The 26,695-nt window shown below is 39.1% G+C and overlaps 1 protein-coding gene across 1 annotated transcript in view; it reads left to right on the top strand.

Moving 5' to 3' along the window:
• Window positions 1-26,084, top strand: part of KCNMB2 (potassium calcium-activated channel subfamily M regulatory beta subunit 2) — a 303,937-nt gene extending 277,853 nt beyond the window's left edge. Inside the window, exons 3-5 of the mRNA XM_005675293.3 lie at window positions 1,639-1,809; window positions 4,714-4,909; window positions 24,325-26,084. Coding sequence (XP_005675350.2) covers window positions 1,639-1,809; window positions 4,714-4,909; window positions 24,325-24,609 — 652 coding nt within the window. The 3' untranslated portion in view covers window positions 24,610-26,084. The remainder of the gene's footprint in view (window positions 1-1,638; window positions 1,810-4,713; window positions 4,910-24,324) is intronic.

Raw genomic sequence — 26,695 nt, 5'->3', positions numbered from 1 at the left:
CCAGGGATCAAACCCAGGTCTCCTGCATTGCAGGCAGATTGTTTACTATCTGAGCCACCAAAGAAGATTAATATATACTCTTCCTTTAAAACTTTTGGAAATATGCTATGTGTGTGCTCTCACCCTTCTGTAGGAAATCCAAATATCTTCACAACCAGCCCAGAATGAACATGCCGCCAGAATGTATGCCTGCTGTTAACACCAGTAAGGCCATCCATCCTGGAGCATGAAGCCGAATAGAAGCCCCAGCTATACATACAATTATATAAATAACAGATATATCTTTCCTCCTCTGCAAAGTTCCACATTGGATTCTAGTTCTTTTTCAAGCAAGGAGAGTGACTTGTCATGAAAATTTGAAAGGAAAATCTGAAGTCTGTCTCTCTGTTCCTAGGTCCTGAAAACCGGCCACTCCCCCACCAAACTCAGTCTGGCACCCTAAAATCCAAAGATCCCTTCTCAAAACAGAAACTGGAGAAGATCCCCATGGCTCCTTGGTCTCCTGCCTTCCCAGAATCCCTGCCTTCCTGCCTATACTTTTCACGTCTCTCTCCCACCAGCCAGCACCTCCAGCAATTTTTCACCTCTTTTCTGCCTTCTCCTTCAGACCTAGTTTCAAATGCAACCCTCCACTAAGAAGCTTTTTCCTTTATTCACTCCTTTGCCATTCTGTCTTTTAGGAATTCTTTGGAGAAGAACAGCAATTTGGGATGTTCTGATGCCCATGTCATAAAGCTGTAGCTCCCCACACCACTTCTAAATGGGAACATTTGTTAAATACTTCATGTCAGTCATTCTCCACCTACTTATGTCATCTCACTTAACCATAACAGTGTAGTTACACATTATATCCACTTTTCAAGGAACCAGGAATTAGAATAAGGAAGTTGTAGAGTGCACACAGCTAGTAAACCACGAAATCAGGTTTTGAACTAGGAGACAGTGACTCCAATCTGTTTTGTTTTGTTTTTTTAATGATTGAAAAATTTTACAGATAGTAATAAAACTATCCAAACTTTTGGAGTCTGGCCTTGATCTGACTGACATTTTTGTAAACTTGCTTAAATGTTTACCATACAAGAAAAGAAGGCTGGGTCACTACCGGACATCTCCACATTTCTAACAAATCTCAAGTCAACAGAGCTCTAAGCAACCCTATGCTTAAGAATGTTAACCAGAATAAATTCTGTCTATTACTACTGAGGGAAAGTAAAACATTAAGTTGATAGTTTCCTGATATATGTTGCCATTTCTTTGAAGTAATGTTCCATTAGGTATTAGGGGCTATAGAAAGACCAGTGATGATTAGCTGGGGGTTGGCAAAGGAAACAAACCCAAAGCATTATCTAAACAACTGAGGGCATTGCTTTCTTTCTTCAGACTTAGAAAAAAAGAAAAAGTATTGACAGCTAGGCATACACCCCAAGTAAAGATGGGAGACTTGTTTCTGCTCAGGGCCAGGTGTGTGTATGTGTTGGGATGCAGTGGTCACGTGCTGGGGTCCAACTGCACTCAGGCAGGTTTGGAGGGCCCCTCTCGATCTCTCTGCCTGAGGAAGGTCTGTGCAGAGACTTATTCTTTAGGGCTGTACTGACTAACTGTGAACTTCATGTAAAACTGTATTATTTTCAACCTCAGAAATATTTACCAAAAAATCAGGGACCACGACCTCCTGGACAAAAGAAAAACTGTCACAGCACTGAAAGCAGGAGAGGACCGGGCCATTCTCCTGGGACTGGCCATGATGGTGTGCTCCATCATGATGTACTTTCTGCTGGGAATCACACTCCTGCGCTCATACATGCAGAGGTAACACCCCTGGGGGCTTGGGATGCTGTCTTTTGTCTTCCTTCTCCATCCTCCCACACAGCTTAGCAATTCCGAGGTCCTCTTTCTTACCTTCTTTGCTTTGAAGCACTTAGAGTAGTGCCTGGCACTTACTACTGTCAATGATGTTATCTAATAATAATGATAAAAATAGTTCTATGTGTAAACCACCTACTATGTGCCAGGGACTTGCCATACATTACTTTTTAAATTTTCACAACTGTTCTATAAGGTAAGTATATATATATATACTCATAAAATTAGCAAAATTGAGGTTCAAGAAAGATCTAATATGCTGTGTCATTATTGTTGTTCAGTCACTAAGTCATGTCCAGTTCTTGCAACCCCATGGACTGGAGCCTGCCAGGTTCCTCTGTCCATGGGCTTTCTCAGGCTAGAATAGTGAAATGGATGGTTATTTCCTTCTCCAGAGGATATTCCTGACCCAGGGATCAAACCCGTGTCTCTAGCATTAGCAGGCAGATTCTTTCCTAGGGAGCCAGCTTTAGTATTTGGCAGGAAGAGCCAAGGTTCAAACCTACATCCTGTTAATTTCAGAATCCCTGGTTTTGGCTCTTAACACCTCTGTCCATTCTCCACCCCCGTTCCTTTTCCTCCACAGCCCTCTCTCCCGTCACCCCACACACTAGCCGTTCTCAGCTGCACATTTCAACTTCCCGAGAATCTTTAAAAACATTGACACCCAGGCCCCAAGCACCATCATTCCATAATGTCAGATTTAATTGGTCTGGAGTGGGACCCAGTCACCAGTAACTTTTAAAGTTCCCCAGGTGATTCTAACAGGCTGAAAAACACTGCTATGCACTTTATAAAAATTAATTATCTAGTTTTAATTGGGGGATAATTGCTTTACAATATTGTGTTGCTTTCTGCCATATATCAACATGAATCAGCCACAGATATACGTATGCCTCCTCCCTCTAAAATCTCCCTCCCACCTCCTACCTCATCCCACCTCTCTACATTATCACAAGGAGCTCAAATCTGGTGTTCTTTGCACTTTCTAAAATAACAGATTTTGAACTTTTCTTATTTAAGTGTTTGCCCTGGGTTTACCAAATAGATACAAACACTGAGTTGGCAAGTGTGTTCCCCCTTAGTAACCCACGAAACTCCCCAGTGTTTCTAGCTGTTGTCCATATTGACACTCTGAGCATGGGAAAGCCCAGCATTGCTTTAACTAATCAAGAAAGTCTCATGACGCTTCAGTTTAAAGAAATGAGGCCCTTTCAAATGAAAAACTGAGGTTTCAATCCAAGAGAATCAAACCATTTTGTGGCATTCATTTCCCCACTTAAATTAATACTTTCATTTTAGAAGCAAAATCTAGTTGAAACACAGTAATTTGCTAAAATTAAGGCATCCTCTTTCCCATTTATGGCTGCTCTACTCTGTTTCTCTGATGCTTTCAGCTCTACTCCTTCTCAGTGAAAGCATGGATGCCTCAGGCCGCAGAGCTCACTGATTCCAAAACCGTTTTCCAATACTCACAAATGCTTAGCATCCTCTAAGACTTTTTTTTTCTTCCTTGTATAAGCAAAATCTGACCACTCAAGTCCCCAGAAAATTTGCCACACCAGAGGGAGTCAGGGCTTGAATCCTGGCTCTGTACAAAATTGGACATGAAAAGAGGGGCCCTATTAACACACTTCCAGCAAAAAGAAGAGCTACTAATCTGCAAAGAAAAGTGCTATTTTCTAATCACTCTGGTAATCAGTTTATATCCAGAAGTGAAACATCAATTCTGGGTACATTACTTCCTAATCTCAAATATTACTCTTGATCATAAAATTATAAATAGTTTGAAATGAAAAGCTGACCAATGGGCAGCTCAAGAGGTTTTTTTTGTTTGTTTAATCTTTCTAACTGAGAGGTCTCAGGACATGGACAGGAATCCATTAATCTCGTATAATAGCCTCTTTTCCACTGTAGGGAAGCAGTGCAGTACCGCACAATGAGCCTGGGCTTTAGAGAAATACAGGACTGGGTGGAGTCACAATTTCCACCACCTACTAGCTATGTGTCTTTGCATGCATTTGACTTCTCTGACCATCAAGTCACTGACCTTTAAAAGAATTTCGTATCCAACATATAAGACAAAAAAGACAATGTATGTAAAGCATCAGTTAGGATGAAAGGGGTACAATAACTGATGGCTCTTGGTCTAATCAAAAGATGAAGTTATCTTTTCTCCATTTTTAGGAAGGCCTTAAAGAAATGCATCATGGTCCTTTCACCTATCACACCAGACCTTAAGCCCCTCCACTCTTTTATCATCTCTCTTCCCCTTCTCCCTTACATCTTCTCTGCCTACAAAGTAGGCAGACATTGTGAGGCGAGGACCAAGGCATGACATGAAGCAGGTTACAACGTAGAAATGCAGGGTGGGTACAGGCTCTGATGTAAAAAGATGTTGCCTTACCCTTACTGGTGAATTTTATAAGGAAAAAAATCTAATTTAAATCAAGCATTGGAAAAGATGATACTATATTTGATAGAAATCACTGGAAAAGTTCTCAGATGCCAGGCAAAGTTTATCTATGTTTATATTGTAGTTAGCTTGTGGCTCAGCTGGTAAAGAATCTGCCTGCAATGTGGGAGACCTGGGTTCAGTCCCTGGGTTGGGAAGATCCTCTGGAGAAGGGAAAGGCTACCCACTCCAGATTCTGACCTGGACAATTCTATGGACTGTATAGTCCATTGGGTCACAAAGAGTTGGACATGACCGAGCAACTTTCACTTTGACAAAGCTGCTCTATGCAAAGGCATACACATTACAAGTAGATTTGGGAGATTCTTCAGGTCAAGGAACTGACAGTTTCTGCGCCCTTGGCATCTGTGCTTACTCTTCTCCTCTCTGTGTAGTGTATGGACCGAGGAGGCTCAGTGCACCTTGCTGAATGCGTCCATCACAGAAACATTTAACTGCTCCTTCAGTTGTGGTCCGGACTGCTGGAAACTCTCTCAGTATCCCTGCCTACAGGTGTATGTCAACCTGACTTCTTCCGGTGAAAAGCTCCTCCTCTACCACACAGAAGAGACAATAAAAATCAATCAGAAGGTAGGAGCTTGGCACACACTGCATCTCATTCGCCCTCATGTAGCTCCACGCCAGTCCATCTCTCTCTGTCTGTAGTTCCTCTGTGCCAGCATTTCAAAGCAAACATGCCACCGCACAATAGACCCTGCCTCATCCAGTCACAGAGTTCATTGCACTACTTGACTCTTAACTGAGAAACATTTATTTTCTGTGCAAGTCATGGTCAAACCAGTCCCCATTTTGTAGCAGTGAAGATTTAGCCTTTACTTCCATTTAGAAGGGTAAACATCAAATCCTTATTGATACACAAATAGATTAAATTTTTCAAAGCAAATGCGCAGCTTAATCAGAGTTATATAAGCCAAAAAAAAAAAAAAAAAAAAAAACCTCAACAGGTATTTGTCATATACCTGGGAACCATGGGGTTAAACTGTATTTTGCTTTCCCAAGGTCATTGTCACTTAGTTCTATGGTCTTGGAGCTGTAACTTAACCTCTCTGAGCCCCAGTATCTTCTTCTCTAAAAAGGTACTAACAATGACCATCTTGCAAGGTCATTGTGAGAATGAGAACAGAGTACAGAGAGTGTCCAGCAAAGCACAGGCAGGACCTTCAACCCATGGTCACAGTTTGTGTGCCTGTGCCTATTTCTTCATTTATGCTAGGTTCATCGAGGCTGAATTTTCCAGCACTAATATATTCAAGTGCACTTGTTAAATGTTTAGTATCTCTGTATTAAAGCTGCAAATAAAATTTGCATTTAAAAGGTCTGGGATAACCAGTAAAGTGTCAGCAGAATCAACCTGCCATTATCAATTTTAAGTTAAATACATTGTGTTTTTGATTTACGAAAACACAATTTAGATGGCCAGAGTACTTTCATATGCCAAGACAACCTGCTGCCATTCTCTAATAGGACAATTGGCCCTCGTCACCAGGATACAACTCTCACAACTCGTCTTTCTTGTAAAAACTCTACAATTATCAGCAGTTAAATGATACAGATTATATGTATTGAAAAAATTCAATAGCTGTGGAGCATGATACTAGAACATAGGATTTGCTTTCTGATATATTAACACAAATAAGGAAACCCTTGCCTTTTGGTCACATTAACTTAAAAGAATTCTTGCAAATATCTCTGAAGACACAAGGTAGACTCTGATTTCCTTTTATTTGTGGAAAAGAATACACACAATACCAGTCTTAATCCTATTCTACAAATATACATAGCTAGTTCTCCCACAAAATGTGTGTTTTTCGAGATCCCTCAAATCAAGTTTTTAAATAAAAACTGTCCTGTAATTATGGATACCTATAAAACTCTCAAATCTCCAAGAAACTGAAAATTGGCCAAAACTGAATAGACATGAAAAACTGAGACATATTTCCATTTTCTTGTCTTGATGTTTTATTAGTATAGCCCTGTGAATGCAATATGTCAGCTATAAACTGGGAGTGAAACTACCATAGAAAGTCTCTGCTAAAATTTTAGAACCAGTATTTTGTCTGCTGTCAGCTGATACTAGGTCACTGTTTAGTTTATTTACCTTGTTTTTAACTGTGAGACATGCAAGAAATGAAAAAGTGCAGCTTAAGCACCCATAGAGATCCTCTATGTAATTACTATGAAAGCAATGTTTTACTATAAAACATGTCCTGCACTGCAGGAAATCAGAACCTTACAGTTCTGATGACTAATGCCATCAAGTACCTTTTCATTCATTTATTGGCATTTTGAATATTTTTTGTGTATGATATCTGTTTAAGCCCCTTGTTTTCTATTGAATTGATTCCATTGGATTGTTTCTTCTTAGTATTCAATATAGGAATTCTTTAAATCTAGATGCAAACCTTCCTTGATTGTTGTGTTGCAAATCATCTTCTGGATATGAAATGTCATCTTTTCACTCTCTTAATGATGTATTTGAATGAAAGAAGTTTCTAATTTTAGTGCAACCAAATCTTGTCCTTGTCAATATTTATTTTTCTTTTCTTTTTTCCTTATCTTCCTCTTTCTTTCTTACCTTTTCTTTCTTTTTTTCAATTGTTTGACTGTTCTGCTGTCTGTTTAAAAAGTCTTTACCTATCCAGAAGTCATGAAGCCATTCTCCCAAATTATCTTCTAGAAATGTTATTTTTTTTTCCTTTCACATTTTGAGTACAATCTGCCTGGAATTGATTTTCATGCAAGAGTCAAGTTTCTAGATTTTCTTTTTATTCATATGGACAATCATTTGCCCAAGTCCCTTTATGAAAAGACCACCCTTTCCTCACTGGATTATTTTTATGATTCCATTTTCCCCTCTATTTACTTGGAAGTCATCTGTTCTGTTACTGTTCTTTTAGTGTTTAACTAGTCATTACAACTTGAAATCTTGACTAATCAAGGCTATTAAAACATTTACCTTCATTTATTCTCTTTTCAGGTTACATATTATCATTTTTATTCTATATGTATCTTAAGCCCATGTAGATATTATATTGCCTTTGTATATGCTGCTGCTGCTAAGTCGCTTCAGTTGTGTCTAACTCTGTGCAACCCCATAGACGGCAGCCCACCAGGCTCCCCCGTCCCTGGGATTCTCCAGGCAAGAACACTGGAGTGGGTTGCCATTTCCTTCTCCAATGCATGAAAGTGAAGTGAAAGTGAAGTTGCTCAGTCGTGTCCCACTGCTCATGACCCCATGGACTGCAGCCCACCAGGCTCCTCCGTCCATGGGATTTTCCAGGCAAGAGTACTGGAGTGGGGTGCCATCACCTCTCCGGCTTTTGTATGTCGTAGTTATCTACTTAGATGCGTCCCCATCATTTTCCATTTCCTTATTCTTCATCCCTTCTTTTATCTTTGGTCTTCTATCTGGATTATTTTTTTCTACTTCCTGAAGAACATTCTTTAATATTTAGTACAATATCTTCTCTAAAGAAATCTGTGTCTCCTGCATTGTAGGTAGATTCTTTACCATCTAAGCTACCAGCAAAGCCCCCTACATAATTCTCATAACTCTCCTGAAATACTATGACCTCCTTTATAAATGAGGAAGATTCCTGAAGAAATTCAGCAAGCTGTTGAAGCTCACCTAACTAGTGACAGCAAAGCCAGGCTTAAACCCAGGCCATTGGACTCCAGAGTCCCCTGTTATGTCCATCATTCCTGAACTTTACAGGACTAGTAAGCGGTGGGTTGTTGAGTTAGCTGAATGTAACCTTTAGAAAAACTGTGTAAACTGATTTTACAACAAATGGGGAACTTTAAGAGAAGGGAAATATATAAATAGATTTTTTTTGACTGAAATAAAAGGCATTAGGGACTTTGCAGAAAAAAAATCTCTGAAAGTATTCATTTATCTGAATATATTTTCTTTTCATTCTCAAAGTATATATTCATTGAGTATATAATTCTAAGTTGGCTATTTTTTTGTTTCTGTACATTGAAAACATTCCTTTGTGTTCTGGCAAGAATTATAACTATTTGGAAATCAGCTCTCAGTCTAATTGCTACTTCTTTGAAGGTAATCTTGGTCTGCTTTAAAGATTATTTCTTTAATTCTTCACAGTTGAACTACTATTATGTGCCAAAGTGAACATTTATTTCCATCTTGCCTGCTTAGTGTTTCAAGGACCTGCTGTTCCTGCTGTTCCTTGATGTTCTTTGACAATTTTAGGGGGTCTTCAGTCATTATCTCATCAATATTTCCTCTGCTCTCATTCTTTCCTGCTTGTCCTTTTAAGACTCCAATGGACCATGTTAGGCATTCTCATTTCATCCCCTGTATAGCTCCCTGTCTCTTTAGTATTTTTCCCTCCTTTTGTCTCTCTGTGCTTCTTTCTAGATATTGACCTATCTTCTAATTTGCAATTCTTTCCTCAGCTCTGAAAAATCTATCATTAAACCCATAATCCATTGAGCTCTTAATTTCTTTTACCATATTTTTCATTTCTAGAATACCCGTTTCAATCTTATTTTATACTTTCTAGTTTTCTGCAATATTCTAATTTTTGTCTTTTAAATTCTTCAACATAAAAAGTAAAATTGTAGTTATTTTAAAGCTTATTTTGATGACTTCAAGAAATCTGAAGGCCCTATGGGCCTCTTCTATTTTTTGTTTCTTGATTGTTTTTATGCTATATTGTAATGTCTGGCTATTTTTTTATTAGATGTCAGACATCATATCTGAAAAATATTTATAAAAACAATTCTAAGCCTAGTTTGATGTCATGACATCATCTTTTCCGAAACTTATTTCCATTTGCTTTTGCAAGGCCCCTAGCTACAAATCATGATCACCTCATTCTGACTACATAAACCGAAATATTCAAGTTTGAGCTGAAGTCCCTGTGAGGACCAATCTTCTTCAGGTTGACCATCACTCCTAGGATGCAGCCTTGAACTGTCCCAACCCAAAGTGAATATGGGCCCACATTTGAGAGGCTGTAATGATCATTCCTACCCCTAGCTCTACAAGCCTATCAAAAATTCTGTCCAGCTTTCTGGGATCTCAGCCCCTTTTAGAATCAACAGACACTCCACGGGGAAAGGTAACACCAAACAGTAGGCTCACCTTCTTGGCCCAGTGATTCTTCACTCTCTGGTTAGCTGTCCTCTGCCTTTAATTAGAAGTATAATACATACATTGAAAATACAGTTATTACCATGTCAGAAGGTCACTAAACCATGATCTTAAGGTAGCATGAGAAACATACAGAATATTCCTGAGGAGAAAATTAAAATATTCTCCATCTTCACCTCTCCTTCCTATTACTATTCCCCAAGCTCACCAAAAATAGTAACCTTTCCTATAGTCACCAAGGAATGGGCATGGTTTTACTGATACATGAGACACACTACTGAAAATGTTTGATTTGAGACAAAAGGAGGCAAAGAGATATCAGTCAAGCTTTCTGCTTCTTTATAGAATGAGATTCAAAAGGATTTTATTTTTAAATTTTTACACCCTCTCACATATTCTTTTTCTTTAGCTTTTAAACCCAGCGAACAACCTCTTGTCACTAATCAAACTGAAGCAGCTTAAGCTGATAAGCTGGCATGCTCTGGTGGAGCAACTGACTGACTAACAATCTCTAGGAGCTGCAAGTAGGTTCAAGGGCCGCTGCCTCTCCTGGCAACAACGCTGTCACTGGGATCATAAACAGTGGCTGAGTATTGATTCACTGTGGTTGTTAAACTTCTCAATGCTGATCTCCTTTGAGAGGTTAAAACTTTACTTACCAGGGATCCCCCAAAATGCCCATCTGGTTTAAGAGAATATTTCAAATGAATTTTTGTGCAAAACCAGAAAATACATCCATTTTTGATATGTAGTATAATTCTATATGGTCTTCCGAGGTGGCACTAGTGGTAAAGAATCCGCCTGCCAATGCATGAGACGTGAGAGATGGGGATTCTATCCTCAGGTCAGGAAGATCCCCTGGAGAAGGAAATGGCAACCCACGCCAGCATTCTTGCCTGGGAGATCCCATGGACAGAGGAGCCTGGAGGGCTACTTTAGGGTCCACAGGGTCGCAAAGAGTCAGACACGACTGAAGCAACTTAGCACACACACAAGCACAATACCATATTTTATACATACACATATGTATGTATATAATATAATTATAATAAGGAAGACAGCTATTCTGAATGGAGAGTAACTTGTATGAATTAGCCAATTATTTAAAGCTCCAAACTCAACATCACCCCTCATTTTGTCAGCCACTCTGAAGCTTTCTGGTTTCCCCGCATGCAGAGAGGATACATATTTGGACCAGAATTTCTCAACCTCAGGACCACTAACATCTGGGGTGGAACATTACTTTGGTGTCTGTGAGAGAAGGGCGGAGACCTGTTTTGTAGGTTGAAGGATGTTCAGCAGCATTCCTGGCTTTTACCCGCTAGAAGACTAGTACCATCCTTCTCCATGTGTGACAACTAAGACTCTCCAAGCACAGGCAGAACCACTGCTTTCAATTTCGTTTAGCTTTTATCTTGAATGCTGAGAGATTCTAAAATTTTAATCAAAGCTTGTAAGCACTGAGTTCCTCTGCACAGCATTTAGTAGGATAAGGATAAAAGGGAAGAAAATAAAGTGAGGTTGAGAATCTAAATGAGAGAAAAAGAGGGACCCACATTTGTTAAGTGTCTATGATATACTATATGCCAGCACTATGCTAAAAACTTCACAAAAATCATCTCATTTAATCCTGACTAAAACCCTACTCCTAAAGTAACAATAGCCACATTTTATCAACAGCTTACAATATGCCAGGCACTGTATAAGACTAAATATTTTATATGAACTCACTGGTTAAATGCAGCAGCAATCCCACATATTAGGTACCACTACTATCACCACTTCACAAAATGAAGCTGAACTCAGAAAATGAAATAATTTTCGCAAAGTCAAACATTCACAACTTAGGTCTAAATTAAAACTAAATCTCTTTACCTCAACATGATATCTCTTAAAAAGCAAAACAGCACATTCTCTTGAGAGAGTAAAGATAAAAGCTTTAAAAATTATAAATTCTATAGAATATTTACCCTTCTGATGGTATATTTCAGTGAATAGGTGAGAATCCATGCCATCCCATCATATGTCAAGAGGTGTTTAGGATCAAGTAAAAGGCCATGAGCAAGGGATAGAACTATCTGTGTTCCACAGGGACAAAATTGTATATTCAACACCAGTTTACACAAAATGGATATTAGACAGACGTGCACCCTGCAAAGAGAGGGGGGAAATGTGCCTGGAAATTTGACACATGACATCCCCATAATTAGGACCTTAAACTTAGGAATATTTATTGGATATTTGCTGAAACTGCCTGTGTACCATAGATTCAGAAATGATTCTGTGATTGACAAAGTTTAGTCACTACTCACCAAAAGTGAATTGTTGCACAGCTAAGGGCATCTTTATGCAGAAATGGAGGGAAGAATGTTCCCCCAAACAGCTTGCACTGAGCATCAAGAAGAAAAACCTGGAAAATGAACCTAATTCTTTCCATTGCTGAGAAAGAGGATCAGGGTGAAGGGCAAGGTCAGACTTGATAGCTGACTTTCTCAAGGCCTAATTGGACACATCATGGACCTGAATGCTCCCCAGTTCAATCCACTGTGGTTACTGACTAATCCTGAGGCTCCACACAGCTCCTATTTCATTAGTGAATTTTCTGGGTCTTTTAAGCTTCCCCTCTATTCCACATCAAGCAGAAATGCCATAACAAATGTGAAAGCTCTGGGAAACACAGAAAAGGAAATCTCTCTTGAGGGACCTGTGTCTCAATACTGCAGGAAACCATATCACATAGCAGACTGTGAATACTGTTTTCCTCTCCTCTGTGAAACATTTCAAACAGTCCCACTTGCCAAAATCAAGCAGATACTACAAGTGCAAACTTAAACTCTACACTAGATTTTGTGAGTTTTCTTTTTTAAAAGTGTCAAATGGGAATGAAAATAACATCTCAGTTACTCCCTCATCTCCTCTGTCCATCACTAGGGTTCAAAGAACTCAAAAGTTCAGAATATCCCTGTGGGCCAGAGTGTTCCCAGACAGACAGTTGGGCATCTCTACATCCTTTTACCGTAGGGATTATGTCCCCTTCTCCAGCACAGAACACAAAGCCTGGCACACCATTTGTGCTTAATAAACATGTATACAGCACTCATTGTTTGAGGACACTGAAGAAGTCCTATCTGACTTCAGAACCAGGAATATTTGTTTCACATGAGCAATGCTTTTGTTTATATCTCATAGGCATTGTGAACTAGCATGCCCTAGATACCACAGACTTCTGAGAGCAAATCTGTGGCCCACCTCGGTGAAGTGTAGTCTCCCTTAGTAGCTCAGAGGGTAAAGAATCTGCCTGCAATGCAGGAGACTCAGGTTCAATCCCTGGGTCGTGAAGATCCCTTGGAGAAGGGAATGTCTACCCCCTCCAGTATTCTTGCCTGGAGAATTTGATGGACAGAGAAGCCTGGTGGGCTACAGTCCATGGGGTCAAAAAAGAGTCAGACATGACTGAATGACTTTCACTTTCACATCACTTTCTGCGAAGTGTAGAGTTTTTACTGAGCGCCTCTTCAGCCTCATTGCTGTCCCATTTCATTCCTCCTGGCTTTGTCCTATTTCTCTCTAATGATCTGTTTCAAATTGTCTATGTTTTTCATGCCTATGCCCAGCACACAACCTGGTACTTTAGAGTTACTCAAAAAGTATTCATTAGATTTCATTAAACTTAACTCCTCTCTGAAATAAGACACTGCCTTTTTAATAAAAGAACAAATGTAGAACAAACCCTTTCCCTTAGGTGATCTTGAGAATTGGCAGCTCCCTTCCTCCTGTCATAAGGGAAAGGAGGCTGACCAGTGAGGTTATCCAGCCAAACATCCCCCGCTTACTGCCCACACTCATCCCCATGGCTTTTAGTTTTGGGTTGAAGGCCTGTCACTTTTTGCTTCACACTTGCCTAGTGAAGCATGTCTAAGCAAACACCCAACAGGTACTCTCTCAAAACTTCTGTCCATCATAAGAATAAAAATAATTCTATCCATGTGAAAGTTTCTGGAAGGGAGGCTAAGAAACAAAAATTTTCAGTCCTTTTCCAAAGAACTGGAGAGGAGATACAGTTGCTGGATCTCTTTTGGTAGGGAAAGGACAGTCAGAAGAGGGTGACAGGACCCAGGTTTCCTCAGCTGGAAGATGAAAGGTCATGCTATGGGGCCATCCCTGTATTTTCAATACTAAAGGGAATTTAAGAGATTGGGGAAAGTACAAAAGTTTAATAACAGAATTCAGGATTGAAAAGAAAGATATGAGTCTAAATCTTCCCCTGAATGGCTGCCTCAGAGTTTTGCTAGGTTTCTATAGTCACAGTGTTAGTTGCTCAGTTGTCTCCAACTCTTTGCAATCCCATGGACTATAGCCCAATAGGCTCCTCTTTCCATCGACTTCTCTAGGCAAGAACACCAGAGTGGGTATCCATTCCCTTCTCCAGGAGACCTCCCTGTCCCAGGGATCAAACCCAGGTCTCCTGGCATTGCTTGCAACTTCTTTACTATGTGAGCCACCAGGGAAGTCCCTCTGTAGTCATATGTTAGGCACAAAAGAAGGGCCTATAGCCATGTTAAAGAAAAAAGAAAAAAAAAGAAAGAAATACATATATATATAAACAAATTTTAAGTGGTATGCAAGTGTCTTCAGTACAGTTCAGTTGCTCAGTCATGTCCAACTCTTTGCAACCCCATGGACTGCAGCATGCCAGGCCTCTCTGTAAATCACCAACTCCCAGAGTTTACTCAACTCATGCCCACTGAGTTGGTGATGCCATCCAAGCATCTCACCCTCTGTCATCCCCTTCTCCTCCCACCTTCAATCTTTCCTAGCATCAGGGTCTTTTCAAATGAGTCAGTTCTTTACATCAGGTGGCCAAAGTATTGGAGTTTCACCTTCAACATCAGTCCTTCCAATGAATATTCAGGACTGAATTCCTTTAGGATTGACTGGTTGGACTGCCTTGCAGTTCAAAAGACTCTCAAGAGTCTTCTCCAACACCACAGTTTAAAAGCATCAACTCTTTGGCACTCAGCTTTCTTTATAGTCCAATCCTCACATCCATACATGACTACTGGAAAAACCACAGTTTGACTAGACAGACCTTTGTTGGAAAAGAAATGTCTCTGCTTTTTAATATGCTGTCTAGGTTGGTCATAACTTTTCTTCCAAGGAGCAAGCGTCTTTTAATTTCATGGCTGCAGTCATTCATACATCTGCAGTGATTTTGGAGCCCCAAAAAATAGTTTGTCATTGTTTCCACAGTTTCCCCATCTATTTGTAATGAAGTGATGGGACCAGATGCCATAATCTTCGTTTTCTGAATGTTGGATTTTAAGGCACCATTTTCACTCTCCTTTTTCACTTTCATCAAGAGGCTCTTTAGTTCTTCTTCACTTTCTGCCATAAGGGTGGTATCATCTACATATCTGTGGTAATTGATATTTCTCCCACAAACTTGATTCCAGCTTGTGCTTCATCCAGTTCAGCATTTCTCATGGTGTATTCTGCATATAAGTTAAATATGCAGGTTGACAATATACAGCCTTAATGTACTCCTTTCCCTATTTGTAACCAGTCCGCTGTTCCATGTCCAGTTCTAATCGTTGCTTCCTGACCTGCATACAGATTTCTCAAGGGGCAGGTCAGGTGGTCTGGTATTCCCATCTCTTTCAGAATTTTCCACAGTTTATTGTGATCCACACAGTCCAAAGGCTTTGGCATAGTCAATAAAGCAGAAATAGATGTTTTTCTGGAAATTTCTTGCTTTTTTGAAGATCCAACAATGTTGGCAATTGATCTCTCCTCCCTCTGCCTTTTTAAATTCAACTTGAACATCTGGAAGTTCACAGTTCATGTACTGTTAAAGCCTAGCTTGGAGAATTCTGACCATTACTTTACTAGCATGTGACATGAGTGCAATTGGGTGGTTCAGTACAGTTCAGTTCAGTCGCTCAGTCATGTCTGACTCTTTGCGACCCCATGAATTATAGCATGCCAGGCCTCCCTGTCCATCACCAACACCCGGAGTTCACTCAAACTCACGTCCCTCAGGTCAGTGATGCCATCCAGCCATTTCATCCTCTGTCGTCCCCTTCTCCTCCTGCCCCCAATCCCTCCCAGCATTAGGGTCTTTTCCAATGAGTCAACTCTTTGCATGAGGTGGCCAAAGTACTGGAGTTTCGGCTTTAGTGTCATTCCTTTCAAGAACACCCAGAACTGATCTCCTTCAGAATGGACTGGTTGGATCTCCTTTCAGTCCAAGGGACTCTCAAGAGTCTTCTCCAACACCACAGTTCAAAAGCATCAATTCTTCAGCACTCAGCTTTCTTCACAGTCCAACTCTCACATCCATACATGAGCACTGGAAAAACCACAGCCTTGACTAGACGGACAATTGTTGGCAAAATAATGTCTGCTTTTGAATATGCTATCTAGATTGGTCATAACTTTCCTTCCAAGGAGTAAGCATGTTTTAATTTCGTGCCTAGAATCACCATCTGCAGTGATTTTGGAGCCCAAAAAAATAAAGTCTGACACTGTTTCCACTGTTTTCCCATCTATTTCCCATGAAGTGATGGGACCAGCTCAACTGGAATTCTATCACCTCCATTAGCTTTCTTTGTAGTGATGCTTTCTAAGGCCCACCTAACTTCACATTCCAGGATGTCTGGCTCTAGGTGAATGATCACACCATCGTGATTATCTGGGTCATGAAGATCTTTTCTGTACTGTTCTTCTGTGTATTCTTGCCACCTCTTCCTAATATCTTCTGCTTCTGTTAGGTCCATACCATTTCTGCCCTTTATTGAGCCCTTCTTTGCGTGAAATGTTCCCTTGGTATCTCTAATTTTCTTGAAGAGATCTCTAATCTTTCCCATTCTATTGTTTTCCTCTATTTCTTTGCATTGATCACTGAGGAAAGCTCTCTTATGTCTTCTTGCTATTCTTTGGAACTCTGCGTTCAGATGCTCATATATTTCGTTTTCTCCTTTGCTTTCCACTTCTCTCCTTTTCACAGCTATTTGTAAGGCCTCCCCAGACAGCTATTTTGGTTTTTGTTTTTGTTTTTGTTTTTGTTTGCATTTCTTTTCCATGGGGATGGTCTTGATCCCTGTCTCCTGTACAATGTCATGAACCTGCATCCATATTTCATCAGGCACTCTATCTATCAGATCTAGTCCCTTAAATCTATTTCACTTCAACTGTAAAATCATAAGGGATTTGATTTAGGTCATACCTGAATGGTCTAGTGGTTATCCCTACGTTCTTCAATTTAAGTCTAAATTTGGCAATAAGGATTTCATGGTCTGAGCCACAGTCAGCTCCCAGTCTTGTTTTTGCTGACTGCATAGAGCTTCTCCATCTTTGGCTGCAAAGAATATAATCAATCTGATTTTGGTGTTGACCATCTAGTGATGTCCATGTGTAGAGTCTTCTCCTGTGTTCTTAGAAGAGGGTGTTCACTATGACCAGTGCGTTCTCTTAGGAAAAGGTCAGTTTTCATTCCAATCTCAAAGAAAGGCAATGCCAAAGAATGCTCAATCTACCACACAATTGCACTCATCTCACATGCTAGTAAAAGTAATGCTCAAAATTCTCTAAGCCAGGCTTCAGCAACACATGAACTGTGACCTTCCTGATGTTCAAGCTCGTTTTAGAAAAGGCAGACAACCAGAGATCAAATTTCCAACATCCACTGTATCATGGAAAAAGCAAGAGAGTTCCAGAAAAAATCTATTTCTGCTTTATTGTCTATGCCAAAGCCTTTGACTGTGTGGATCACAATAAACTATGGAAAAGTCTTCAAGAGATGGGAATACCAGACCACCTGACCTGCCTCTTAAGAAACCTGTATGCAGGTCAGGAAGCAACAGTTAGAACTGGACATGGAACAACAGACTGGTTCCAAATAGGAAAAGGAGTATGTCAAGGCTGTATATTGTCACCCTGCTTATTTAACTTATCTGCAGAGTACATCATGAGACATGCTGGGCTGGAAGAAGCACAAGCTGGAATCAAGATTGCTAGGTGAAATATCAATAACAACAGATATGCAGATGACACCACCCTTGTGGCAGAAAGTGAAGAAGAACTAATGAGCCTCTTGATAAAAGTGAAAGAGGAGAGTGAAAAAGTTGGCTTAAATCTCAACATTCAGAAATGAAGATCTTGGCATCTGGTCCCATCACTTCATGGGAAATAGATGGGGAAATGGTGGAAACAGTGTCAGACTTTATTTTGGGGGGCTCCAAAATCACTGCAGATGGTGATGGCAGCCATGAAATTAAAACATGCTTACTCCTTCGAAGGAAAGTTATGACCAACCTAGATCGCATATTCAAAAGCAGAGACATTACTTTGCTGACTAAGGTCATCTAGTCAAGGCTATGGTTTTTCCAGTGGTCATGTATGGATGTGAGAATTGGCTGTGAAGAAAGCTGAGTGCCCAAGATTTGATGCTTTTGCACTGTAGTGTTGGAGAAGACTCTTGAGAGTCCCTTGGACTGCAAGGAGATCCAACCAGTCCATTCTAAAGGAGATCAGTCCTGGGTGTTCTTTGGAAGGAGTGATGCTAAAGCTGACACCCCAGTACTTTGGCTACCTCATGCAGAGTTGACTCATTGGAAAAGATTCTGATGCTGGGAGGGATTGGGGCAGGAGGAGAAGGGGATGACAGAGGATGAGATGGATGGATGGCATCACCAACTTGATGGACATGAGTCTGAGTGAACTCCGGGAGTTGGTGAAGGACAGGGAGGCCTGGCATGCTGCAATTCATGGGGTCGCAAAGAGCCAGACATGACCGAGTGACTGAACTGAACTGATGGAACCAGATGCCGTGATCTTTGTTTTCAGAATTTTGAGCTTTAAGCCAACTTTTTCATTCTCCTCTTTCACTTTCATCAAGAGGCTTTTTAGTTCCTCTTCACTTTCTGCCATAAAGGTGGTGTCATCTGCATATCTGAGGTTATTGATATTTCTCCCGGCAATCTTGATTCCAGCTTGTGCTTTTTCCAGCCCAGCATGTCTCATGATGTACTCTGCAGATAAGTTAAATAAGCAGGGTGACAATATACAGCCTTGACATACTCCTTTTCCTATTTGGAACCAGTCTGTTGTTCCATGTCCAGTTCTAACTGTTGCTTCCTGACCTGCATATAGGTTTCTTAAGAGGCAGGTCAGGTGGTCTGGTATTCCCATCTCTTGAAGAATTTTCCACAGTTTATTGTGATCCACACAGTCAAAGGCTTTGGCATAGTCAATAAAGCAGAAGTAGATATTTTTCTGGAACTCTCTTGATTTTTTGTTTTCCAGCAGATGTTAGCAATTTGATCTCTGGTTGTCTGCCTTTTCTAAAACCAGCTTGAACATCTGGAATTTCACAGTTCACGTGTTGCTAAAGCCTGGCTTGGAGAATTTTGAGCATTACTTTACTAGCATGTGAGATGAGTGCAATTGTGCGGCAGTTTGAGCATTCTTTGGCATTGCCTTTCTTTGAGATTGGAATGAAAACTGACCTTTTCCAGTCCTATGGCTACTGCTGAGTTTTCCAGATTTGCTGGCCTATTGAGTGCAGCACTTTCACAGCATCATCTTTCAGGATTTGAAATAGCTCAACTGGAATTCCATCACCTCCACTAGCTTTGTAATGATGCTTTCTAAGGCCCACTTGACTTCACATTCCAGGATGTCTGGCTCTAGGTGAGTGATCACATCATCGTGATTATCTTGGTCGTGAAGATCTTTTTTGTACAGTTCTTCCATGTATTCTTGCCACCTCTTCTTAATATCTTCTGCTTCTGTAAGGTCCATACCATCTCTGGCCTTTATGGAGCCCATCTTTGCATGAAATGTTCCCTTGGTATCTCTCATTTTCTTGAAGAGATCTCTAGTCTTTCCCATTCTGTTGTTTTCCTCCATTTCTTTGCACTGATCACTGAGGAAGGCTTTCTTATCTCTTCCTGCTATTCTTTGGAACTCTGCATTAAGATGCTTATATCTTTTGTTTTTTCCTTTGTGTTTCACTCTCTTCTTTTCACAGCTATTTGTAAGGCCTCCCCAGACAGCCATTTTGCTTTTTTGCATTTCTTTTCCATGGGGATGGTCTTGATCCCTTTCTCCTGTACAATGTCACAAACCTCCGTCCATAGTTCATCAGGCACTCTATCTATCAGATCTAGTCCCTTAAATCTATTTCTCACTTCCACTGTATAATCATAAGGGATTTGATTTAGGTCATACCTGAATGGTCTCGTGGTTTTCCCTACTTTCTTCAATTTAAGTCTGAATTTGGCCATATGGTGTTCATGCGGTAGTCTGAGCATTTTTTTGCAATGCCTTATTTTCGGATGCAATGAAAACTGATCTTTTCTAGTTCTGCGGCCACTCCTGAGTTTTCCAAATTTGCTAGCATATTGAGTGCAGCACTTTCACAGCATCATCTTTCATGGTTTGAAATAGCTCAACTGGGATTCCATCACTTCCAACTAGTTTTGTTTATAGTGATGATTCCTAAGGCCCACTTTACTTCACATTCCAGGATGTCTGGCTCTAGGCAAGTGATCACACCATCATGAGGGTCATGAAGATCTTTTTGTATAGTGTCTTATATATAAAATTATTATTCCTATGTTCCTTTGTGTTATATATCATGGACTCTTAAATTAAGATTTTCCTAGACCACACTTTCCATCAAAAAAGAATGATTTAAGAACTCCAGGATTTTTATCTTTTCAATCTACATTACATTTTCCAAACTAAGCATAGATCACTTACTCAAATTTTCATTTGTTGAAATGCATTCTACATACTCTAAACTAATCACATAAATGATGAAATCATAAGATCACTAAATCCTTACCCCAAATTCATACCAGTCTTAGAAACAAATGTATGGCTATACTTTGAAGCAGAAATCTAGAATCCTAATGCAGGGGTTAGCATAATGTCAGATCTCTTTGGACACAAAAACAAGGAACACGTGACAAGAGTTATCAAACAAGTCTGTTCCTGTGAAAACCATAGAACTAGTCATTTTACCATCCTTAAAGCTTTTGTACTTTAGTATGGGGCATGTAGTTGAAGACTTTATAGATCATACAGACAAATGGGACATTTCAATAAAAAATTTACAGTTAAAACTTATTGAGGCTTTATGCATATTCATAATTTAACCCTCACACACCCCTGCCAGGAAGACTCCTGGCATCAGTATATACAATAATTAATTTTATATAACATTAATTAATTTTATATAACATGAATAGCTTAATATATATATTATATATATAATATAACCACATTGTATAAATAAAGAAGTTAATTCTGAAGAATCAACAAGCCAAGTAACTTGGTTATAGAAAAACAGTAACACAGTAACCAGATTTCCTAATGACATGTCAGGGGCTTGTTATACCACCGCGTATATTCACAAGCACAAAAGTTCTCACTAATAATAAAAGCAAATGAATTATTGACATATGGTAGAATTTCCAGGGATAATATTAGTCTGCTGCTGCTAAGCCACTTCAGTCGTGTCCAACTCTGTGCGACCCCATAGACAGCAGCCCACCAGGCTCCCCCATCCCTGGGATTCTCCAGGCAAGAACAGTGGAGTGGGTTGCCATTTCCTTCTCCAATGCATGAAAGTGAAAAGTGAAGTCGCTCAGTTGTGTCTGACTCAGCGACCCCATGGACTGCAGACTACCAGGCTCCTCAGCCCACCAGGCTCCTCAGCCCATGGGATTTTCCAGGCAAGAGTACTAGAGTGGGGTGCCTAATATTAGTCTAGTGGGAGGCAATTTATGTGTGTTGAAAGGTGGAGGGTGGCATGGTTAGAAAAAGCTAAAAGTACAAGAGCAGAGGAATCTTTTCCCCACAAGTAACGTGGAGCTGCATTTCTAAGTGCCACTGGCCATGAGGACCCACATCCAACTATATGGGACACGCCTCATCTGCTAGTCTAAACACGTGCATTTGAGACCTTGATGGCTTCAAACTTTAATAAAGCAACTTCTGTATTACAGCCTTGCTAAATGGTCTCAAAAGTAATTTATATCCCATTGTATCCGGAAGAATCTTATGTAGAGACAAAATGATTGTCATTGGCTGATAAACATTTATCCAAATGAATTTTAAAGTCAAATCAATTCACAAGAGCATAAGAAATGAAAAAACTCTATTTTTAATGGAATGCCATTTTTACTGAGATCATTTCAATAACTTAGCACTGTTGGCCACTAAAACTACTACTATAAATTCTCTTGGCACCAAAATATAAAGAAGCCTGATGCATTTATATTCTAAAGTGGCTCATTTTTAACTCAACCACAAATGTCTTTAAATTTTTTTAATGCTTTCTGAATCAAAGCATTAAAAAAATTATAGACATGATCTGGGAAGCTCTGAAGAAGGAAAAATATAAAGGCATCCCCTTATTATTTTAAACCCTTTTGATCCAGAAAGCATCCAACTGGTAGAAACTGTGTTTCACAGCAGTCATAGGCCAATTTTCATACCAAGTTATAACTCGCTGAGAAATTCTTCTTTCGTGGGCCACTTTCAGACCCTTAATGTTGTGCTTGCACCAGGTCTCTGCAGTACTCACATTTATGAGTGTACTCACATCTATTCTTAGCTGATTAAATCTGAAAGTATCAACCAGCCCTTGTATGAGAACATTAAGCCTTGTTTAAAATGAATATCAGTATGCGCATCCTCCTTTCTTAACTAATTGCAGAATCTTCCTGATGTTTATAGAGAAATAATCCAATAATTATTGCACAGTAAAAAAAAAAAAAAAAAAAAAAAAACACTGAGGTGCCAGAATACTCAGTAAATCAGGGGAAAGAGTCATTCAAACATACTCCATTAGCAAAACTCATTCCATTTCTTTTATATTTCCTTTCCGTGAAATATACAAGTCTAAATTGGTGTCTGGAATTCCAGAATCCTGCCCTAAAACTTCCATGTGTCCCTCGAAGTTCACCATCAGCTCACCTCACCGGTGTCTCTTATACAGTCCTACGAGTTGTGTACAGTACTGTACAATCCTAGGAGTGCCAGTGACACTGTAAAAGTCATGGTTGTCAATATTTAAATCACATCTTATAAACTGGCAATATCAGTAAGAGATATGGGTTTTTTTCATGAAGTCAGTGTAGTATGACAGTTTTTCAACAGAGAATAGCAGTGTTTTAACGAGCATAGTTTTCTAATTCACAATAAAATACCAGTTTATCAGCAATCTTGTCACTAACCATCTTAATTCAGATAAATCAATTAAATTAGTCTTTTGATAATGCGTATAACAAGGAATAGAATATTTTTCCTATTGGGAAGCAATAAAAACCCTTTTTTACCATAAAGAGGGTAAAGACTTAACCAAGGCCCTTGTATCTCCCAGAGAATTGACTTAAATCACTTTTTCCCTAACTTTTTTAAAAAAATAGATTCATTGTTATATCAGTTTTTTCACTGCTCATTTACAGACCAAGGAAGAGGGTCACAGAGATTTCATCTCCTCAAAGACTGCTTTTGTTTTTAATTGGAGTATAGTTGATTTACACTGTTGTATTACTTTCTGTTGAATGGTAAAGTGAATGAGTTATACCTATATCTACTCTTTTTTAAGGTTCTTTTCCCATATAGATCCTTATAGAGTATTGAGTAGAGTTCCTTGCGCTATATAGTAGGTCCTTATAAGTTATCTGTTTTCTATATAGTAGTGTATGTATTTCAGTCCCAATCTCCCAATTTATTTCCCCCGTTCTTCCTCCCTGGTAATCATAAGACAGTTTCCTACATCTGTAACTTTATTTCTGTTATATCAATCAGTTCATTTATACCATTTTTTAGATTCCACATATAAGCAATATCATACAATATTTGTCCTTCTCTGTCTGACTTATTTCACTCAGTATGCTTTTTAATTTAGGAAAATATATGCAAAAACATATCTATAAATAATAATAAGAAAAACTACAAAGTTCCTTAATTCCATCTGTACCCAGAGAAGAGGGAGAGAGAGGAGAAAGAGAAAGAATAGGAAGAGGGAAAAGAGGGGGGAAATATCATTGGGAGGGGACAGGGCAGAAAAGGAAAAGAGAGGTACAAAGAAAGAAATCAAAGGATATAAGTACGTAGGAAAAAAAGAGAGGCATATAGAAGACACAGCAAGAATGATAATAGGTGAAAAGATTAAAGAAAAGATATTTTAAATTCTCAGATGAGTACTAGTTTAAGAGTAAACTGAATTCTGCTTTATTTTTCCTTGCTTTATGGAAAAATTTACTTTGTCATTGCTAACTAGGCATGAACCATTTATCACAGCTCTTCAACTATTCAATATCCCTACACTTTACAAGATTCGTTTTTAACAACTCATCAGGGGTATAGTTGTCTTCTTGGCCAAGGTGATTTGACTGCAAATAATCAAGCCAAGCCAAAAAAGACAGGAGAAAACTACTTTCCCTGAGAGAACTGGCAGCTTTTGATATTACATGGACAGTTGTGGACAGATATGACGAAAGGTTGACACCCTATTCTGTGGAAAAGTATATTCAATGGAGAATAACACCATGCTTAGCTGTGGCAAAATGAATCCACTTGAGTTATTTGATTTTAATCAATATTTAAACTATATGAATGAGCTATCAAAGTACATCTTGGTCAAATATCTAAAAGCATTGTTTTAATCAGTGTGTGAGTTCTTAGAGTTTCTGGAGGCACTAGTTTGAATATATATTCTTTAAAAAATCATGCTTATTTCACAGATCATTAAGTTGGCCTCTACACTCCTCCTCGTACCAGATACACACACACACACACACACACACACAGAGTATTGTCTGGTGACAGTTTATCTCATTTTCCACAGTGCTCCTATATACCCAAGTGTGGAAAAAATTTTGAAGAATCCATGTCCCTGGTCAATGTTGTCATGGAAAACTTCAGGAAGTACCAACACTTCTCCTGCTACTCTGACCCGGAAGGAAACCAGAAGAGTGTCATCCTAACCAAACTCTACAGTTCCAACGTGCTGTTCCATTCACTCTTTTGGCCAACCTGCATGATGGCTGGGGGCGTGGCAATTGTTGCCATGGTGAAACTCACACAGTATCTTTCCCTGCTCTGTGAAAGGATCCAGCGGATCAGCAGATAAAATCAAAGTGGATGAGATCATTTTCTTTAAAGCTCAAATACTGTTTTCTTTCATTCTTCACCAAAGAACCTTAAGTTTGTAATGTGTAGTCTGTTATGAGTTCTTTAATATATTCGTATACGTAGAGCAATAATGCAAAAGCTGTTCTATATGCAAACATGATGTCTTTATTATTCAGGAAAAGAAATAACTGTTTTTTGTTGGTTGGGTTTTTTCTTAATCTTGGTTCAATGCTGGAACTAGTACTTCCTTCTCTCCTTCCGCCAAAATCGGGCTCAGTTATTTATTTGCCAAGTTTCGTGGAGGAATATAGGCAATATCAATGTGACAAGATCTGTGCTCAGAGTTGTCAGATCTCTTGATATTTCTGCAATATTTTTTGTCATTCATTGTTTACTAAAGCTGCAGCCAAAAATATTTTTTCGTTCCTTACTCTAAACTGAGCCCTGTAGCAAGCGAAGGGACCAGATTTCCTAACTAAAGGATGTTGTGCGTTTTCCTTGTATTTCTACCATATCACTGTAAAGAAGAGGGGAATCCCAGCAGCTATTTTTTCCTTTTATTACTTTATACTCATAACTTTAGATTTTTTAACTGATTTCCAAAAAATAAGCTGTTTTCATTAACCAATTCTATAATCTCTTCCTGTGATTTAATAGAAAATGAACAGAGCCCTTTTCCATGTAAGACCCTGCTACTGTGTGAGAAGCTAACATTTACCAGGAGTTTCATTACCTGTGAACTGACAATGTTGCATACAATCCAGGAAAGACTATGTTACTAAGATATTTGTGTGAAAATCTTTACTCCATTTCAATGGAACTGTGAGAATTAAGATCTTACATGCTGGTCAAGACTGGTGGACTGGTTTCAATGGATAAATCTATCATGGCAAATTGACATGTTAGAATATTGCTTTTGAGAATTTGTGTTTCAATTAATGAGTATGTAGTCCCTCTTTCTGACAAGTATACCCCACTGGGATTTTAAAATTATAGCAGAGAATATTTGTCTCATCTACACGCTTTACTTTTCTATTTACAACTGTCTTGTTTTGTTGTTAGGTTTTATACACAGTTTTTCCCCTAACACACACTTGGGCTGAATAACAGATTTAAGGAAGCTTTCGTTCACACTGCATTCACACTGTGTTTAGAGTGGGGAGGGGGAAGGAAAATGAGGAACTGGTTTTCGACAAAAACATTCCATCTTTTATTTAGCATCAATATGAGAAGAAGAGCAAACATCTATCTCATCTATATTTAAGTACCTTTTATATATAAGTACCTTTTATAATCAAGGTTTTCTAGATATTGCAGAATTTTACAAATCATACGTGTGGAATGAATAGTGAAACTAACCTGATGAAATAGAAAGGATTCTGTGATATTGTAATTCTTAGTTTGATTTTCAAAAACAAATCCATAGGGTATAATCAGGACTTCAAATGTGTAACTAAAACTTTAAAAAAAATCCATTACATTGGAAAGATTTCACTACCTCTTGCATTCTAAGTTGATAAGCCCAAGGTAGTCCAAAAACCTATGATTCACTATTTTTAAAGTTATTTTGGCTTCCCTGATGACTCAGCAGTAAAGAATCTACTTGCAATGCAGAAGACCTGGGTTCAAACCCTGGGTTCGGAAGATCCCCTGGAGAAGGAATGGCAACCCACTCCAGTATTCTTGCCTGGGAAATCCCATGGTCAGAGAAGCCTGGTGGGCTACATGTGATCCATGGGATCACAAAGAGTCAGACACGACTGAGCGATTGAGCAAAGAGATTATAAAGAACTTTCCCTTTTTAACTCTCAAACACATACACATGATATTATAAATACTTGGAAAATTTGATGGAAAACTCAATTCTGAGTTCATCTTAAAAACTTAATTCTGAAGATAATAGAGAAATCTTTGTGACTACAGGGCTAAAATTTTGTAACCTTTAATGTACCTTGGGCTCCCTTCAAGTGATCCAAGAGTGAAACACATGGAAGTAAAATTATTGGGTGAGTTAATTTTTCTTTCCCTCTGGGTTTTTTATTAAAAATTCCCAACTGATGTATCAGATAAGACTGTAGAAATCT

This window comes from Capra hircus, chromosome 1, assembly GCF_001704415.2.
Source record: "Capra hircus breed San Clemente chromosome 1, ASM170441v1, whole genome shotgun sequence".
In the NCBI taxonomy this organism is placed as follows: domain Eukaryota; kingdom Metazoa; phylum Chordata; class Mammalia; order Artiodactyla; family Bovidae; genus Capra; species Capra hircus.
This window is presented reverse-complemented; position numbering and strand designations above follow the sequence as displayed.